Below are 19,203 nucleotides of genomic sequence, written 5' to 3'. Positions count from 1 at the left end.
TCGCGAACGGCCGAGTCAACTCAGGCTCATGAGCCTGTAGCGGAAAAGAGCTGTTAGGACTGTCTCACCCCTGAAATTATTCACTGGCAATCTGAATCCTCCAAGACGCGCAATGAGGGAATTGAAGAAGGTATTGATTACGCTGAATGGGCATGCTACCTGATAAGAAAGACGAATGAGTGGGAGCTAAAAAAGAACGACTGCCGTCTGTGTTGTGCATCAAAGCATTGAAGAAGCGGGGAAAGATAGCAAATTGATCCAAATGAAAAAAGACAAGACGATTTTTTGTTCTTGCCAACAAACAAAAGATGCACGCAAAAAGATCCCGCACCCTCAAGCAGATGTTGATTTCCCAAGTCTTCGTTTTTGCTGGGCAAGTCGTTGCCAGAGCTCTTCTTCATCCATTTGATTCTCTTGCTGTCCAACAGTCTCCACGCAAGTCGATTGTGTAGGGCTCAAGGACAAACGCGGCGTATAGCGTGATTGAGAAACAGGTGGCAGTGAACCCGTACTCGCAGAACCAACGGATGCAAAAGAAGCGTGTGCTTGCATTTGTGGTTGTCTGTATCGTTTCGAGATGCTACTACTTGTGGCGCTAATGGCACTTTCTGGCCGTTTTGCTGGTTGTGTGATGAGACTTGATTGTACGCCTTGTTGAGGAATTGGTGCTTGCAAGACGGGCATGCGCAGAGAGAGTGACAGGGACGGGGCTTCAGATTTGGGTCGTTGCGACTTCGTTAGAGGTGACGGTGATTCGGTGCGTTGCATTTCATTGAAGAATCCAGGCAAGCTGTGGTCAAGGGTATTCAATGCATCGAGTTGCGTTTGAAGCGCCACAACACGTTCTTCTGCATCTTGCGCTGTTAGTTGTGCAGCGCGTGCAATGCTGATGTAGTGATTCAACATAGTTGAGAGTGTGCCCACCTGCTCAAGTTGCTGCTGTGCGGGATTTTCTTTTGGATAAATACCACGGAGACTGGTATTACTTGGGCGTGCAGGTGATGCACTACGATATGGCGAAGCAGATGCTTGCAGGCTCGTCGATGCAAGTGGTCTGAACGTCGTCGAATCACTACTCGAACCACGCATGAGTTGTTGCCTGCGTTCTTGCTGCCGTGCAGCTTGCTCCAGCAATGTACCACCACTACCATTTGTATTGCGGAAGGGTGATTTTCTTGGGGCTTCCGCAACATCTGACGTGCTGGAATTTTGTTTGTGCAATCCAAGAAGCGATGAGCTGCTGTATGTTCGCGCGGGTGGTTCCCCTGCGAATGGCCGTCTAGGCGGTTGAATGGGCGAGATAGTTGGTCGATCAAGGAGATTGGGCGTCGATGCACTAAATCGAATACCGGCCATATCCTTCAATGCCACGTCACGGGCGAAGAGCTGGTCAAGTGGGATATCATCGTCTGGGTCGTCTGCAGGTAACGCCCTCAACGACCTGCTGGGCGGTACTTCATTGACCGACTGAGAGAGCTTCGTCTTGCGGTATTTTGGGAGTGGCTTGAAGATGTCTTGCTCTGCCGGCTGTTGTGCTTGTTTGGACAGCATGTTGGAAGAATCTTGTTTTGATCTCCATGAAGACAACTCGCGTTCGTGCTTTTCCATGACCTCCTCGTCGTCTTGGTAGGTATCTTCTTCTGAGTCTGGCGCTGTGGCCATGGTTTGTACAAGAACATTATAGTCGTCCGTGGTCTACAATCAGCATTACTCATCAACAAAGCAGTACGCACCATTCTGCGCAGAGATGAGCGATCACTGCCAGCGGGTGATTGAGGGAGTCCGGGTTTTGGGAGGTCATGGATGAATGAATCTTCATCGTAAAACGAGTCTGCCCAGACAGCCGCTTGAGTCAACGTTGCAACCATTTCCTGGTCATCGTGCAACTCGATTCCGGATACCTTGGATGGAAGAGGAGATGCAGCAGTGACCTCTTCGTCATGCGCTGGCCGGGGAGAAGTCGACTCAAGCCGTTGGAGGGCTTGTTCCCTTGCAGTAAAGACATCCTCATCTGATTGCTCAGCCGACTGGACCATCCAGCTCACTTTATCGTCATTGCTGTAGAATGATCTATTTGTCTTCCGACTCGTACTCTGGGTGACGGTTGTTTGAATCACGAGCTGCGCAGGGCGTTGTGCCACCGATTGAAGACCAAGTGCCGCAAACATGTTGTCTCCCATGTCCATAGATGATCTTGAAGGGGGCGATGAAGTCTTTTCGGGTACATCTGCTTGTTGTATCGGCTGAATCGACTGAGGGCATGCTGATACACCACGCAATGGACCTTGCCGCTTATACAGATCTTGCAGTTGTCCTGTAGTGATGGCCACGGTACTCTGTGGTAGACCTATGGATTGCGTAGAGAGGAGAGACCCTTCCTCACTGGAGATGGCAGAGGCAAGTGTCGGTGTACTCATGTTGCTGCCGTTTGCATGGAGCTGCTGCATGGCTCTGTGATGGGTGGATGATGCGCCTGCTGAGCTGCTAATGCTGGCAGTGGCAGAGTCTACTCGGACATGGGCTTGCGCCAGGGGAGTGACGAGGGTGTCTTGGAGTGCATGACCTGCTTTGTTGATGCTGGACTCTCGTTGCTGCTGCTGCTGCTGCTTCTTGGGGGATATGGAGAGCCGGTGCTTCCACTTCTGCAGCATCGAGCTAGATGCCTGGGGATGTACAGAGGAGGGGGGATAGCTGGGTAGAGAGCAGGGAGCAGGCCTTGGAGTGTAAGAGCAGAGAAAGAGGGAAGAGAGAGGGAATGAGCTGTAGCTGAGTAGCTGAGTAGCTGAGTAGCTGAGTAGCTGGTGCAGTCCTGTCGCATGGGGGAGATCCGAGAGCATGAGCCTGAGGATGGCTGCTTCATAGCTATTTACTCATCCATAGCAGTACAAAGCAGTATATAGCCATCCAGTAGGTCTAGTCCATCTACCAGGTCACACTTGATCCGAGTCATCCATGCTGCTTCATCAGAAAGAGAAAAAGTCGCGACGGGCAAGAGACGACCACGACTCAGCACGCAGTACGCGACATTCTACAGCAGCACAGCACATCGAGGCACAGCGACGACCATGAGCAGCAGCAATGCATTCGCAGCACTCGCATCCACAAGCGATAGCCAGCCCACCATCAACGTGGATGAGACATCCGAACACCCAACAACTCAACAGACTTTCGAGGCAATAGGCAAGGACTCACAGCTGCTGCTCTCCGCTGGCCCATTTCCCACAGGCTATCCACAGTCGCGTACACAGCTATTTGCGATATCTCCCGATCAATCGCAATATGCGTATGCAACGAGTACGCACCAGCTATGTACAGGACCCATGCAGGATCTACATGACAAGCTGAGTGGCCTTCAGAAGAAGGCGGTAGAGTATACGGCACCCAAGGTACAGCCTGTGGGTGCTCCTATCACACATCTAGCCTATACCTCTAGCTCGCTTGTCGTGGCTACAGAGACGAATATTGCGATCCTCACGCATGATCTGGTACAGACAGCCACAACGTCGCTCGACTGTCCATTGCTGCAGCTTGTTCCGAATCCAGTCGACGACTCGATCGCATTTCTAGGGACAGATGGCAAGCTACGTGTTAGCAGTACAAGCATTGCAGATACATGCACTGCCATTGCTTGGAGTCAGCGTGGCAAGCAACTGATTGCAGGACATAGCGATGGGTATCTACGACAATATACACCCTCAGGCGCACTCAAGGCATCTCTCCCTCCTCCATCAGCATCTGTGGGTAAAGTGAACGCGGTTGCTTGGTTGGAGAACAACCTCTTCTGTATCCTTTACAGTGCTGCAGACGACGAACTTGCACTCTACCTCTTGCGTCGCAATCCTTCGTCAACAGAGCTCAACTATACTCTGCTGTACAACGCATCGGGTTCTTGGGGAGACACCTCACACCCCCCTTTCTACACCATCATGCCCATCTCCAAGACTTTGCTCTTAACGGCATCCACCACTTCTGCTGATATCGGACTCATCAGTACCGTTCACAATGCAACTCTCTCCTTCACAACTACCTCTATGATGCGCTATAGTGTTGAGCGCGACGTTGAAGTCTCCCTCGTTGGTATTGCCATTGAAACGCGTGGTACAGAAAAGATTGTCTGGGTGGCTGATAATGATGGTGGGTTATCTGCTTGGAAGGTCATTGACTCTGAACATTCCCTCGTGGAGGACGCACTTGAGGTGACGCCTGCTGTTCAGGCTACTGCTGCTCAAGTGTCAGCATCACCCTTCAGCGCATCTGCTGCACAGGCAGTGCCATCACCATTCAGCTCAGCATTCGCTCCATCACAAACCAATTCACCCTTCGCTGCTGCCAATCCTACCACAACACCAGCCCAGGGTGCATTCAGCACAAGCAGCAATGCATTTGGTAGTACAGCACCTGCATTCGGTGCAAGCAGTGCCTTTGGGAAACCATCAGCATTTGGTAGCAGTGCTTTTGGTGGTACACCCACGTTTGGTGGCTTTGGTACGCCTACACAACAAGAGAAACCCAATCCATTTGCTGGGATGGCTACAGCCACAGAACCAAAATCTCCTGGCTTTGCCACGAGTGCGTTTGGATCAAGTGCGTTTGGAAAGGGGTCGGCGAGTGCTTTTACTGGATTCCCATCTACGACCACAACCTCTGCTCCTGCACGAGCAACACCTTCTGAACCGAAACGCGCACCCATTATGCAATTGCCGGATAGTGATGAGGAGGAGGGTGAAGATAAGCTGGCTGATATTGATGCAAAGGAACCGCAAACGACGACTTCAGGCGATGCATTCAATATGGGTGGACTAGGATTTACTGGTGCAGCGGCAGCAGCAACCCCAACAGAAAAGACATCCGTCTTTGGCAAGCCTGGCGGTTTCACGTTTCCAAGCGCACAAGCAGGTGGATTCGGTTTCGGTTCTGCCAAGCCAGCAGCCACCACGACCGGTGGTTCAATGGCGAGTTTTGGTTTTGGTCAAGGGTCTTCAAGTTTGCCAGCCATGCCGAGTCCTGCTCCTGCACCACCTATTGAGGACTCGCCTGCGCCTACCGGGGCTAGCAAGAAAGTGGTTGATTTGCCCGCCATGCCAGCACCTGCACCCGCGCCGCCTATTGAGGAGGATGCACCATTACCACCATCGCCGAAACTTGTGAAGTCTCCAGTCACAGAGGATGCACCGTTGCCACCTGACCCAACGTCCGTCAAGACTGCATTACCGGACGTCTCTGCAGCACTGCGTGCTACTCCAAATCCTGTGGCGGAGAAGAAGCCGTTTGTATTTTCTCTGCCATCGACCTCTTCGAGCAGTACCTCTGAAGTCAAGGCAGAATCGGGTACTGCTGTGCATGATGAAGTGAAACAAGTACCTCCCTTTGACTTCACAGCTGTTGCTGATGCAACACCATCAAAAGACGATGATTTTGCAAAGTTCTCCGAGGAGGAAGGTGAGTTTGAAACAGATGAGGATGCTGTGTCACCCTCAAAAGACGAGCCAGATTCAGGACCTGATTATCACTCTGATCACGATGATAGCGACGCTGCAGAAGATTCAGACGAAGAGGAAGAAGAAGCCAGTGATGCAACACAAAGTGAAGAAGAGTATGAACCAAGCAGTTCTGCATTCGGTCCCAAAGCAGCTGCTTTCCAATTCGCATCGAGTACGTCGTCTGAACAGCGTGCATCACCGTTTGCACCCGTGTCAGAACATTCGAGACCCGGTACTGCCTTTTCTGGTGGGAGTGCCTTTGATTTCCGAAAAGCACCGAGTGTGCAGAAGGATGCAACACCAGCATCGCCGTCTGCAGCAATCAGCTCGTCGTCGCCCGTTGCAGGTGCTGCTGATGCTGCAGCAACTGAGAACCAGGATGCTCCAAAAACGACCAAGTTTTCCATTGGCTCCAACACACCTGCCTTTGACTTTACGAAACCTGCATCCACGACTTCTGCTGCGTCTGATAAGAAAGCCGTCGAACCTGTGAAGACAGCGGTGAATGTCCCTGCTGCGTCAACAAAAGCGGTGGACAAGACCCAAGAGGTATCCAAAGCTGCTACTGATTCTCCGACAGCCTCGAATGAGCTTGGCAAAGCCAATTCAAGCAGTCCCTTCAATTTCACTCCCGCACCAGAGAAGAAGGCTCAGCCGACCTTCAACTTTGGTGGGCCTGCAGCAACAGCGCAAAAGCCTGCGCAGCAAGTTTTCTTGCTTGGTAGTGATTCGGAAGAAAGCCAAGGAAAACCAGCATCGAACAAGCCTGTGCAAGTGGAGAGCAAGTTTGAAGCTGTTCGCACTGATGCCGTCCCATCAGCACCTGCGAAGGCTCAGGCTATCGATCCAGTCGCGCCAACGAGGGGTTCACGCGCTGCTGACGGGTCATTGTCAAAACACACGTCAAAGTCCAAAAGCCCACAAGCACGAGGCAAGTCAAAGTCCAAGAGTCCTGATGCACGGCGCGAGTCGTTTCCCAAGGGGCCACCTGTACTTGCCGCGTTCAAAACACTTGAAGAAGTGAGTCAGCCGAAGAGCACGGAAACGGATGAAATTGCTCGTCAGCTTGATTTGCTATATCAGCAAGCAAATCAAGAGTTTGTGGTGGTAAGCCAATCTTGTCTCCAGTCGCGTTTACTAACATCAAGGTTGCCGATAATCTGAAGGCTATGAAACGCTTTATTGACGTATCCAAAGAGGTTGAGGGCTCACTCCACCACGCTGGTGACATTCATGCAGATGCCCTCTCACTCTTGGCAGAAGTGCAATCCATTGCAACGCAATCGTCCAAGTCCAATGATGCGCTTGTGACTGTGCGTTCGAGTCTTGCAAAGCTGGACGCTCAGCAGGTCAATATCGCGCGCATTGTTCGACAACGAACAGATGATGCCTCTGCTACGCAAGCACAGCTCTCCGGGCTCGGGCCTGAACACGCTCAGCATCAGCGTATACTCAGGCAAAAACTCAATGCGACGGAAAAATCACTGGATGGATTGCAATCTCAATTATCACTCTTGCGAACGCAACTCGCAAGTCAATCAGGAACACATGGTCAAACAAGCGGTGCACCGGCTCCCGAGAACGTCGCAGCAGCTGTGAGCAATATATCACGTTTGGCGGAAGCGAAAGCAGTTGAAGTGGAAGCCTTGCAGCGCGCATTAGTGGATTCGTCGTCTGTGTCTGGTTCACGACCCGTGTCGAGTGATTCAACACAGTATCGGACGCCTCGGCCTGTGAGTGGCCAAATGAGTCGATCGGTGAGCGCAGCAGTCAGTGCGAATGGACATGCGCGGTATGGTGCTGGTCCTCGTCATCAGCAATCGAGGTCAGGTACACCCAATGCGAGTTTCAGCATGACGCAGTACGGACAGGGTTCTATGGATGCGAGCTTGTTGAGATCAAGCGTGTTGGGTCGTTCAGGTGGATACTCCTCGGGTCGTGCTGCTGGTGAGCGGAAACGATCATTGTATGTGGCGCTTGCCAAGCAGCTTGAGCAACGGGGTGTCGTCAAGACTGAGGCGCCCTGATGTAGTATTGCAGATAGGGCTGGACCATTCACTAAAGCAAGATCTGGTTCAAAGCATACATGACACCCACTGATTCGCTGTTGGTCCTTCTTGAAAAGCAATAACACGCTGTCGCTATGCACATTATTCTACTAGAAGCGTTCCTTCATCCGCGCACTGACATTGCGCAAATTGGCATACACTTTGCCAGGCGGGCTACCAAGAATCAAGGAAACCACAGCGTCTCTCGCAACCTTGATATTTTGAAACCCACCGAGAATGTGAATCTTGCTGTCTGCTAGGACAATGCGTGTGCGTGTTGCATTTTCAATCGCAAATTTGGTCTTGCCGTCCTTGCCAGCGATTCGGCCAATGGCACGAGACAGATGATCGCCTTGCAGGGTCTTGACGTCTTTAATCTCAAATGTATCAATGTAGAGGTCATCGAGTCGCAGTAAGGCAATCGCATCATCGAGATCAAAGCCCAGCGCAAAGGCTTTGACGAAATCAGCACCTTTTTGAAGAGCGCCAGAGTCTGTGGTGGACTTGGATGTCCGCAATTCGACCTGCTTGTTTTTGATGTTCATGCGCACTTGTAGCTTGAGGTGATCGACGAGCGGCGGGTACAAGCGCGACCACTGTGCCTTGAGGGGGGACATGCGGTGTGGTGGGATGGGTATCTTTTGAGCGGATGGCTTGACGCGGAGTGCTTGTTCTGCTGCTGGTTTGAATTGTGGCTTTCCCTCAATGTCGAGGTCCATGGCGGAGGCGTCGGCCATGTCTCTAGCTCGCAGTACTTGGTATATAGTCTGTAGTAGCTATACAGTCGCTGGTCAATTTTTTAATCTTTTCTGGGAGCTCCTCCCCCAAGAAAGCAGAAAAGACAAAACGAGGCGGCAAACATCTACAGCACCAGAAGCAAGGGCCTGCTTCAGGAGACTTAGATAGCTGCAGGGTAGTCCTTGGGCCAGCTGTGAAGATCATCCGTTCAATTGGATATCAACTACGGAGCTGTGCAACTTACATGGTCTACAATGGCAAGTTGGAGTAGCAGAGCGACATCGAGTGCTTCAGCAGCAGCCATGATCACTGGTCATCGGCTCGCACTTACAACACGGCTCCTGCATCGCGCCTACCGTGCTCCTGTGATGACACCCAGAGCCAATGTGCTTGCTTATAGAGACTTGTCAAGCAATGCTATGGCACGACGACAGCCATGGACGAGGGTTGATGACGTACATCGAGCATTCAGCACGACGCGCAACAGATGTAGCAAGGCGTCAAGAGAGAATCACAGGGATGCAAGGGATCCAGCAACAGCGAAGAAGGACGAAGAACCGACGTCCTATCTACCATCCCTGCCGACTTTGCCAACTTTGCCGAGATCGGTGCCTACAAAGCAAGAATTGCTTGCTACGGCGACTGGCTTCTTTGGACGGTTACGGGTACGCTCCAAGTGGTTTCTCACACGATCCAATCGACCGTTTCGCGCAGATGATTATTCAGCCTTCTTCTCATGGATTGTATTTGGCCATCTCATCTGGATCATCGTCGGGACGACCACCTTTGTCTCGCTTGCTCTTGCAGCCATCAATACCATCTCTGCACAAGAATTTCTAGCAAAGAAGGTCGGCAGTTACTTGACAAAGTCACTAGGCATCACCGTCGTCTTTGAAAATGCAATTGTCCCAGAATGGAAAAATGGGTGTATCCGATTCTCCAATGTCTTTGTCTCAAGACGTCCAGCGAGTATGGCCTTGCCGGCTGGTGTGCGACAAGGCAGTCTAGCAGAAGCTACAGCGCAAGCGGCGGCGAAACTGACGCCATTGCCTTTACGTGATGCCACGCAAGAGGGAGCAGAGGATGCGAATTACACGCAGTTTGATGTCACCATCGAGGCGGTCGATGTCACCCTCTCCTTTGTCAAGTGGTGGAACGGTCGTGGATTGCTCAAGGATATCGAGCTCAAGGGTGTCAGAGGTGTTGTTGATCGAACGCATGTTCATTGGGATCAAAGTAAACCCCTCGACCCACTCGACTACCGACACAAACCCCAGTATGGCGATTTTGAGCTGGATTCCTTCAAGCTGGAAGACTTGCTCGTCACAGTGCACCAACCAGCTGGATTTCGACCCTTCACAGCCAGCATCTTTTCATGCGACTTGCCAAGATTGCGCAAACGCTATCTGTTTTACGACTTTCTGTGTGCCAATCATGTGAGCGGCAGTTATGACAACTCCCTCATTACCTTACACCCTAAGCAATCCTTCTTCCTACCGCATTCTGACCAGCGAGAAGCACGCTTCCGCATGGATGGTATTCGGATAGACCACATCAACGAAGGCGCCGAGGGGCCACTCGGCTGGATCACAGAAGGAACCTGCGACATTATTGCAGATCTTGTCATTCCACAGCAAATCGAGGAACCCAACATTGCGCAAGTCATCTCCAACATCGCCGAATCTGTTACTGCGAGTGATGATGTCCCAACAGTCGCTGCAGCGACTGCTCGAAGTCGCAAAGGTGAAGGTGCTTCCTTCCAATCCTTCCTCTCAGCATCCGGGGAGAATTGGCTACAACAAAATATCGAGATTGATGTCCACTTTAGACTCAATGATGCTAAGGCACAAGTACCTCTGTTTCAGCATGACTTGTCGAGTGTGAATGCGGCGCTTGTTCGACCGATTGTGGCATACATCAATTCACGCAAGACATTTATTCCCGTCCATGCACATATTTCACTACCGTGCAATAATTTCGAGGGATCATGGACATGGTGGGATTGTGGCCTACAATCTGGCGTGTCACAAGCATTATATGATGGATTTGTGGAAAGCTTGTATGAGCGGAAACGACAAAAGCGACGCATTCAAGCAGTTGGCTTTTGGTCCCTACAAATGGTTGCACAGCTCGTGGTTGTTGCAATGCGCAATGTCGTGCCTGCTGCAGCGCCTTAGATGCATCATGATGATAGAGAAAATATAGGAAGACATGCTATGCCCATTCTCAAGGCCGAGCCACCCATTCTGGGGCAACGCGGCCGACAAACTTTTGAAACTTGAACCAACCGACATTGGAGGAACTGTGTCCCTCAGGGTCCGTCACACGTTCAGGGTACGCGATACCAGAACCAAAAAGTCCTGGCAACGCTTGCTTGTGCTCGTTGAGGAACCTGCCTGAGAGTGGGTCAAAGGATGGCTTGACTTGTTCGCCATCCACAGTGATGCTTGGAATTGGATTGCCGACATAGCCAGTTGCACTCACGATGTGTGTGCAATCCTTCAGCCATCTATCGTATATATCCGCCTCATTGTGCGTTTTGCCCTTATCGTCGAGCGTCTTGAGTGGGATTCGCTTGATGTTGCTCGGCAGCCGTGATTCATCTTCGAGTGTCGCTTTCGCCCAATCTGATGCAACACCCTTGAGGCCTGTATTATCCCATAGGATCCAACCTTCCTTGTATTCAGCATGCAACAGTGGTGATCTGTAGAAATTGTAGACACGGTGTCCCTGCTCATACAGATTCTTGAGCGCCAAGATACCACTGTGCGATGATCCAATCAAGGCAACTGTAGAGGGAGTCGATAGAGACGTCTTGAGCAAAGAAGGTTTGAGCGCCAAATCAAGTGGCAACTCAATCAAGTGCGGATGCCGTTCAAGCAGCGCCTTGTCTGTTGAACGTGGATGGCTGCCTGTGGCCAACACGACGCGCTCTGCAGAGACACCAAGTTCCGGCAGGACATAGCCATCTCCATTCCTTTGCAGCTGAGTGACTGATGCCTTGATGGGCTTGACTCGTGCATCTTCACAAAACCCACGAGACAGCATCTGCGCAACATCGACCGCCTCGCCCAGCGAACATCCTTGCTCTGGGTCCAAGCTCTGCAGATGCTTATAAGCATCTTCGCCTCGTTTCGTCCGCTCAGCCAATATCCTTCGAGAGACTTCAGTGCCAGCTGCCCAGGCATCAAACATCTTGGTCTTTGTATTGGATGGTACTTCGCGGTACTTTTCATGAATCCGACCACCCGTAAAAGAAGGATCAATCAAAGCGACCCGCTTGAGTCCCTGAGCGAGTAGATTCGACACGCAAGTCAACCCACCGGGTCCTGCGCCAATCACAGCGGCGTCAAAGCGGTTCTGGAGGTTTGTTGTGAGGCCTCTGGCGAAGCATTTCCGGGATATACTTTGCAATGCGTTGGATCTGGTGCATACTGTGCAGGCTGGCCGCAGCATGACGAGTCGCATGGTCACTGACGGTGTACGTCTTGCTGTAGCTGGTTTTGTGTTTTCACGTTCGATGGCGCGAGATGATGAAATCGAATTTCCATCTGAACAAATTACACCCGCGACGTTGACATCTCGAGGCTCCTCGACCTTATTTATACAATCAGCTGGCATGGCTCCATTTATCTACCAGAAGAAGGGCAATCGCAATCATGTGCCTTGTCAGTACGTGCATTGACCCATGCTCCAATGCTTTTGCTAATATTCAGTGAATTCACTTGCGATATACAAACATGTCTTGCCAATAACGGCTATAAGCAAGAGAAATGCGAATACCTAGTCGACCGCCTCTATGAATGCTGTCGATCCTTCTATGCTCACAATCCAGACATCACCGATGTCGCATCTTGTCCTGAGCCAAGAAAGCTAGAGGAGAAGATGGATGCGAGACAAGCGGAAAAGCGGCAAACGAAGTGAACAAGGTTTCTATTGTGTTCTCCTTGTTCCAACGAGATGTCTCGCAATTGGCGCTCCGACAAGCTTCAACGACAGGCTATTCAGCTGCAGAGAACTCTCGTGGCTGAACAAAAAGTTATGAGGTGCCAAACTCCGCTTACATATGTCAGAAATATCTACCAACTCCAATCCCAGCAAAGATGGACATATTCACATTGAACGGACGAACGGACCTCTTTCGGTACAAAGCCAGCAGTATCGCCCAGAGACTTGCATTGCGTCAAGTGGTGTCGATGGAAGGCCTGTCCTCATTCGAGCAATGAATGAACACTTGTCGGTGCCGTGCTGAGCGCGTACGATGAAGCCGTGGCCATGGCGTGCGGGTGTCTTGGCTTTCTCTGTCTCCTGGGACGGATTCACCACGAGCATTGTCTTGGTGCAGCCTCATACAGGCAAACAATAGACCATTGTTCAGACACAAGATCCAAACCCCAATTACCTCAAAGCTCGTCATAGCGAGCGACCAAATCCTTCTTGTTGACCTTGCCCATAGCGTTGCGCGGTATACCGTCCGGTAGAACCTTGAGCGCCTGTGGAATTTTGTAGGGTGCAATGTGCTTCTTCAATGCATCCCGCAATTCCTTGATAGTCAAGGTCTCATCTGCTTGCAAAGTGACGAGTGCGGCAACTTTTTGTCCCCACTCTGCATCGTCCAGGCCAACAACGGCCACCTCCTTGACCTTGTCACCCAGAAATTCGAGGATATCACGCTCGACTTGCAGTGCAGAGAGCTTGTAGCCTCCAGACTTGAGAATATCCACGGATGATCGTCCATGGATGTAGTAAGCGCCACGATTTTCTTCAGAGCGGATCGCAACATCACCAGTCTTGAACCAGCGAACTCCATCTTCCGTGACGATTTCCTTTTCGGTCTGTTCAGGCTGGTTGTAGTATCCCTTGAAGAGCTGCTCGCCAGCAATCCAAATCTCACCTTCCGTATCAAAGGCATCAATACGCTCACCAGTCTCCCCATCCACCAATTTTGCTTGAATACCAGGCATCGGCCAGCCGACACTGGAGTCGAGACGATTTTTGATGACGAGTCCACAGGAGAGGGCCATACCGATCTCCGTCATGCCGTAACGTTCAAGGAGGACATGACCCGTTAGTGCTTGCCATTGCTGTTTCACACTGGACGGCAATGCTGCACTTCCAGAAACGCACAGTTCAATATGCTCGAACTGCTCTGGTGTGAGTCCCTCGGGTGCTGCAGCAAGTAATTTTGTGTAAATGGTTGGCACTGCCATGAACAACGTAACATGTCGATCTTGCTGGGATATGTTTGCCTGAGGCTGACTGGGTTTACCAATACGTAGACGCGACCAGACCTTGTCAGGACTGTATTTATCATCCGCGAATTCAACACAACCGCCAGCGTACAAGACGGTGAGAAAGGCATTGACAATGCCGTGAATGTGATGCAGTGGCAGGACATGCAAGAGCACATCGCGATGCTCGTAGCCCCATGCCTGCTGGAGTGATTTCATCTGTGCCAGCATGGATGCATGTGTGTGCAGACCTCCCTTCGGCTTGCCTGTGCTGCCGGAGGTCATGATGATGAGAGCCTCATCCTCCGAAGCAGGTTCATAGCAATCATCTGTACTTTCCGATGCTTTTGACATGGCTTCTTCGATGCTGACAACTTTGAGACCTTTGGCAGCATCGCACAGATCCGCCCCTTGCTGTTGGAAGACTTCAGTCGCGAGTAGAATCGACGACTCCGTTATTTCTACCGTATACTGCAGCTCCGGAATCGGGTGAGATGTACACAACGGCACAGCAATGCACGCAGCGAGCCAAGTGCCGAGGAAAGCAGCGGCATAGTGGATATTTTTGCCGGCCAAGATGGCAATTCGGTCGCCTTTCTTGGCACCTTGACTGCTCAATGCATCTCGCACCTGTTTTGCAGCCGTGAGGAGCTGTGCGTAGGTATGCGCCTCGGTGGGCGTAGCAATGGCATTGGAACCGTGATCATGCTTTGCAAGTGCCTCGAAGAAGCTACTACTGCTGCGGCTTGTTGGGCGTGCCATGACGTTTTGGTTGAGGTCTGTCTCTGCGTCCGATGCGGAGTTGGGATTCCTGAGAGAGAGAGAGCGCGGCCCATCCGAAGTGCAGCAAAAAATTGAACAGCGCGACGCGACCGAGTATTGCAGCAGTCAAGAACACACCCGAGTGCACTGCCAGCCAGACGCCTTCCGAAACACCCCTTATAGTGCCGCATGAGTGCCTGACACTTTCTTCCCTGCCCCATACCACATCTTTGATATCTTGCAAAACATGTCATACACTCCTAGCAAGTTTCTCAAGAGCCACCATGTCAATGTTGTGCCGGTCGCCTTCTCTGGCGGTCAGGCCAAAGGCGGTGTGGACGATGGACCGGCCATGCTCTTGAACCACGGCTTGATGGACCAGATCAAGCAGAGTGGATGGGATGCTCAGCTCTTGCAGGATCTGGATGTGCTTGCACTCAAGCCGGCGGAAGATCCGCCCATTGGCATCATGAAGAATACACGCTTTGTGTCTTCAGTGACAAAGAAGCTATCAGAGGTATGTGGTCGTAGTGCTGCGACTGGTGGCCTGACACTGACTGTTGGCGGCGACCACTCTCTGGCCATTGGTACTATTGTGGGCTTGATGAAGCAGTACCCGGAAGCTTGCGTCCTTTGGATTGACGCGCATGCGGATATCAATACACCCACATCGACGGAGTCTGGCAATATTCATGGATGTCCCGTCTCATTCGTCACTGGTCAAGCAGGACCGCAATCGTCACTTCCTGAAACACTTCAATGGATACCAGCATGTCTCGATACGTCCAGACTAGCCTACATTGGTCTACGTGACATTGATCCTGAAGAGAGGCGTATCATTCGCGCCCGCAACATTGCAGCTTATAGCATGCATCATATCGACAAGTATGGCATTGGCACAGTTGTCCAGATGGCGCTCGATCGCGTCAACCCAAACTTGACAAGGCCTATTCATCTCAGCTACGATGTGGATGCCATTGATCCAGTCTTTGTTTCGGCAACAGGCACGCCTGTCAGGGGAGGACTGACGTTTAGGGAAGGTACATATATCTGCGAGGCGATTGCGGAGACGGGCTGTCTCGTCTCGATGGACCTGGTCGAGGTGAACCCAAACTTGCGCAGTGAAGGAACAGCAGGTGACCAAGAAGTGCAGGCAACTCTGGATATTTCAACCAGTCTTGTGCGATGCGCATTGGGCGAGACACTCCTCTGAGCTCGAACGAAGGACGCACTCGGGAAATTGAAATCCCTACCTGTTGGCCATTGATGGAGGAGGCCGGGACAGCTTTGATCCGCTTCGATTGCAAGCGCTCAGTATTTTGTTCGTAGCTTCCAGGTCGACTGTACCTTTGATGTCTGTATGAAATTAGAATGACATCGTTACATACACTCAGTCTCTGATGTAGAAAATCTTTGTTGACGGCTCAGACCTAGGTCCAGTGCTGCTTCCTGGCAGGGATATTTGGGACGCTCAACTGCATCAGCGCAGGAGGACGGTCCTTCTGAGGGCCAGGGCCATTGTGACTCTAGGAATTGGTAGGGTGCCAACCTCGCCGCTCAGAAATTGGTTAGGCCCTCGTTCGATCTTCGAGGAAGGATATAAATCCACAAGATTCTACAAGCACACCTGTCTATAGCTTGTCTCCCTTGATGTACTGCTGTTCAAATTGTTCTAGTGAGCATGCCTTGGTTGCGTAGCCCATCTCGCTGAAACCAGACTCACACTCCTGGACTTTACTACTGCCAACGACACATACCAGATTAGAGGAGCTCGGCTCGAAGAGGGGTACAAGGTGCTTCTTCAGCATAGCCTCCATCTCTTGCATCTCTACCTTCTGTATGGCTTTCAATAGATCGCGCCGGTAGGAGGCAGATTGGCCTTTGAGGACTTGGTTGATGAATGACTGGTGCGCAGCCGCAGATGCGGACGACTCACGAGAAACAAAGTCGAACACAAGACTCGATTTAGCGCCATCAATCATGAGTACGCTCAACCCGTCCGATCTGCTCGTGTTGCCAGGAACTAGCGCACGCAGCATTGTCGCTGCCGTTTGAAGTGCTTTGATGGGGTCTGCAGCGCGATATAGGGAAAAGTAGACACAGCCTGATTCAGGGTCCAGCTTGAGATCAGCACCGTATGCCAGTCCAGCACCACGAATGTGTTTCCAAAGCAGACCCTCCATCGCATTGAGATATGCAATGAGCACAAGCAGTGCCGGTAGATCTGGATCGTTGAAGATGTTGAGACTTCTTGCAAAGAGTTGAACGAAGGCAGAATCGGTCGAGATACTGATGACTTGCGCTTGCCCGTTTGGACGTTGCCCATATGGCGTCAAACAATGCTGAGAAAGGGTGATTTTCTGAAGCTTGGCAGTGCCATCCGACTGTCCCTGCGAATCTGTTCGGGGACGCTTTTGACCACGCGAAGCGGGTCCAGGTCCGAATGCTTGCCAAGAGGAAAGGGGTCCCTGAAGACGCGCGACGTCGGCTGCGACATGGACACGCATGTTGGCGGGTTGGAAGAGTTGACTTCTGATTTGATCAAACTTGCTCAAGACGGCTTCTTCATCTTCCTCGAGCTCGTCCTCGAGCTTATCGAGGAAGAGCGTTTGATCGAGTAGATTTGCAGCACGAGCCACAGACTTTGTTGCATCGAGCTGCAATGCGCCCAGGACGGCCAACGAAACTGAATCGCCCTCACGCTTGTATGAGGGCAGGTCATTCTGAACCTTGCTCAATGCGACTCCGATACGTTCAGCTTGATAGTCAGCATTGTAAATCAAGTCCTGCAGCCAGGTAATGCCGAGGGCGTAGCTTGAAACCTCCAGCTTCAGCTTGATGCGAATCATCTCACCAAAGCCAGAGCCAGAACCGAAGGAGGCCGAGTAAGACAGCGTATCCGCTTCGAGCTTTGTGACGACATCCTCATAGTCAATCTCCACCCCATCTTTGATGAGTGGGTTGAGGAAGAATGTTTGTAGGAAAATGGACAGATAGGGACGGAGCTCGCTTGAGACTGAAGAGCAAGTCAGGTACAAATTGATGCTCACAAACTCTGATGGATGCGTGTTGTCAAATTGCACAAAGAACGGCAGAGACGTGTCGTCTTCATCGACGAGGCGCTGACTTGCATTATCGAGCTTTGGCAATTCAAGAATGCCACCACGAGCAGTCTCTTGCGTGATGAAGTTGATGGACGAAATAGGTGGTACCGGGAATGAGGCAATCATCTCCTCTGGCATCGGTCGGTCATTTTCCTCTTGCGCCTGCTTGAGCTTCTCAGCAAGAGATTTGAGACCCTGATCGCCAAATTTGGCAGCTTGCGCAGCGATCCGATCCTTTTCCGCTTGTTGTAATTTAGTGGCAAGAGCAGCACTCGGTCTGCCAAAAATAGTCAGGTGAGGTGCTTCAACGAGCCACTTTCGCATGAACGCTTGCCAGTCTCCAGATGACCAGGTAGAAAGCTCGTCCAGTATTTGAACATCGTCGAGCGCCTTGCTCAATGAAGCACCATCGCGGGTACCATAGATGAAGTCTGTAATGATAGGGGTCGAAAAAGCGCCATGAGGGTCTGTCTCGACGACATTTGTCACCTTGAGCTTATCCTTGCGAATGAGATGCGCCATACGTTCCATGTCCAAGTCCTTCGAGAGCACCTGTTCAATGGTCTCAAAGAACACGGCTTCGGCCTTATCGAGGTCCTCGACTGGGACAGACGCAAGTGAGACTGTCAAAGTACTGCGAAGTCGATCGGACAAATAAAAGTCGACATCTGTACACAGTGGATCCTCCAGCTCGACAAGAGCCGCTTGCATAGGAGAGACGGCGCTGTGAGCAAGATACATGCCCAGCATATCAATGGCATAGTGATCAATGTAGTCCACAACAGATGGACCTGGCCAGGTAATGGCAATTTCGCCCATAGACTCGTCTTCCTCTGGAAAAGCAACGGTTTCTTTGCTTGTCTGTTTCAATTGGAAGACTGGATGAGAGTCGACCCACGGCCGTGGACCTGTCAAATTCACAGGACCATGCCCAAGAATGGTCGCATCGACCCCCTGCAATGTCCCCAAAAGTGCTGCTTGATCAACTTTGCCTGTGATGACCAAGACGAGATTGTTCGCCTGGTAGTACTTTGCGTGGTAGGCACGAATCTCAGCCACGGTGAGCTTGCGAACCTCACTCAAAATACCACCCGTCTCACTGCGATAACCACTCTCAAGGCCATGCAAGGCACGTTGGGCACGCAAGCTCATCAAATTGGGACCTGTGTTCTCGACACCTTGCATCTCGCTGTAGACGACACCTGCGTCTTCGCCCTTGCCATTGATGTGATAGACCTCTGTATAACAACCAGAGGCTGTCATCGTAGGGTACAAGATGTGATCCACAAAGATTGGCAGCAGTCTAAGAAAGCCTTCCTGCCCAACGGTCTCGATGGTGTAGGCCGTATGGTCTGTATCGGTCCAAGCATTTGTGCCTTGCGCGAATGCACGATTGGCAAGTGAGTCTAGGACACCTTTGTAAGGGTACTGCTCAGAGCCCAGGAATATGAGATGTTCAAGCGTGTGCGGTGAGCCAGAGTCATTAAAGCACTCGGTGGCAAGCGTGAAGTAGCCAGAGACAGTGGGTACCTCCAGCTCTACCTGAACACAGGAAAGGCCAGTCTGCTTGGAAGTACATAGGTTGATACGCTTGCCAGCATTGTGGATAGTATGATGGTCAAATTGAGAGCTGACCATAGCCAGCAGAGTCTATCTGCTCAGTGTCTGGCTGTTTGCTCTGGTCGATGTTCTCATGTTCAACTGCAAATACGAGAGATCACCTGGAGGAGCTCACACCCAGGCACAGACTCAAACTTGCGCGACAGCGACGAGCAGCCCAGGACAAAGCAAACAAGCCCTCTCCCTGCGTTGTCGCAAGCGTCCTCCACCTGTCACCCCT

At 51.5% G+C, this 19,203-nt stretch overlaps 8 protein-coding genes across 8 annotated transcripts; 3 read left to right on the top strand and 5 right to left on the bottom strand.

Annotated features, from left to right (window-relative positions):
• Positions 1–136: 136 nt before the first annotated feature.
• Positions 137–2,953, bottom strand: BCR37DRAFT_396037 (uncharacterized protein). Its single transcript, XM_040871701.1, has 2 exons — positions 1,734–2,953; positions 137–1,695 (listed from the first exon to the last, which is right to left on the bottom strand). Exons 1-2 carry the CDS (start codon positions 2,835–2,837, stop codon positions 334–336), a joined length of 2,466 nt encoding a protein of 821 aa, XP_040728063.1. The 5' UTR covers positions 2,838–2,953; the 3' UTR covers positions 137–333.
• A 22-nt stretch (positions 2,954–2,975) lies between these two features.
• Positions 2,976–6,754, top strand: BCR37DRAFT_1102 (uncharacterized protein). Its single transcript, XM_040865921.1, has 2 exons — positions 2,976–6,577; positions 6,629–6,754. Exons 1-2 carry the CDS (start codon positions 3,066–3,068, stop codon positions 6,642–6,644), a joined length of 3,528 nt encoding a protein of 1,175 aa, XP_040728062.1. The 5' UTR covers positions 2,976–3,065; the 3' UTR covers positions 6,645–6,754.
• A 524-nt stretch (positions 6,755–7,278) lies between these two features.
• On the bottom strand, positions 7,279–8,312 carry BCR37DRAFT_375423 (uncharacterized protein). The gene has a single exon (XM_040868374.1). It carries the CDS (start codon positions 8,263–8,265, stop codon positions 7,639–7,641), a length of 627 nt encoding a protein of 208 aa, XP_040728061.1. The 5' UTR covers positions 8,266–8,312; the 3' UTR covers positions 7,279–7,638.
• A 63-nt stretch (positions 8,313–8,375) lies between these two features.
• Positions 8,376–10,735, top strand: BCR37DRAFT_375421 (mitochondrial distribution and morphology proteins-domain-containing protein). Its single transcript, XM_040868373.1, has one exon. It carries the CDS (start codon positions 8,521–8,523, stop codon positions 10,441–10,443), a length of 1,923 nt encoding a protein of 640 aa, XP_040728060.1. The 5' UTR covers positions 8,376–8,520; the 3' UTR covers positions 10,444–10,735.
• Positions 10,036–11,786, bottom strand: BCR37DRAFT_375420 (pyridine nucleotide-disulfide oxidoreductase-domain-containing protein). The gene has a single exon (XM_040868372.1). It carries the CDS (start codon positions 11,732–11,734, stop codon positions 10,493–10,495), a length of 1,242 nt encoding a protein of 413 aa, XP_040728059.1. The 5' UTR covers positions 11,735–11,786; the 3' UTR covers positions 10,036–10,492.
• A 541-nt stretch (positions 11,787–12,327) lies between these two features.
• BCR37DRAFT_98 (uncharacterized protein) lies at positions 12,328–14,383 on the bottom strand. Its single transcript, XM_040872557.1, has one exon. The coding sequence runs from the start codon at positions 14,257–14,259 to the stop codon at positions 12,670–12,672; it is 1,590 nt and encodes a 529-aa protein (XP_040728058.1). The 5' UTR covers positions 14,260–14,383; the 3' UTR covers positions 12,328–12,669.
• BCR37DRAFT_195 (arginase) lies at positions 14,383–15,681 on the top strand. The gene has a single exon (XM_040866338.1). It carries the CDS (start codon positions 14,507–14,509, stop codon positions 15,470–15,472), a length of 966 nt encoding a protein of 321 aa, XP_040728057.1. The 5' UTR covers positions 14,383–14,506; the 3' UTR covers positions 15,473–15,681.
• BCR37DRAFT_231 (Metalloenzyme, LuxS/M16 peptidase-like protein) lies at positions 15,672–19,117 on the bottom strand. The gene has a single exon (XM_040866507.1). It carries the CDS (start codon positions 18,999–19,001, stop codon positions 15,891–15,893), a length of 3,111 nt encoding a protein of 1,036 aa, XP_040728056.1. The 5' UTR covers positions 19,002–19,117; the 3' UTR covers positions 15,672–15,890.
• Positions 19,118–19,203: the final 86 nt, after the last annotated feature.

The sequence above is a fragment of the Protomyces lactucae-debilis genome (genome assembly GCF_002105105.1).
Source record: "Protomyces lactucae-debilis strain 12-1054 chromosome Unknown BCR37scaffold_1, whole genome shotgun sequence".
NCBI classification, from domain to species: Eukaryota; Fungi; Ascomycota; class Taphrinomycetes; order Taphrinales; family Protomycetaceae; genus Protomyces; species Protomyces lactucae-debilis.
This window is presented reverse-complemented; position numbering and strand designations above follow the sequence as displayed.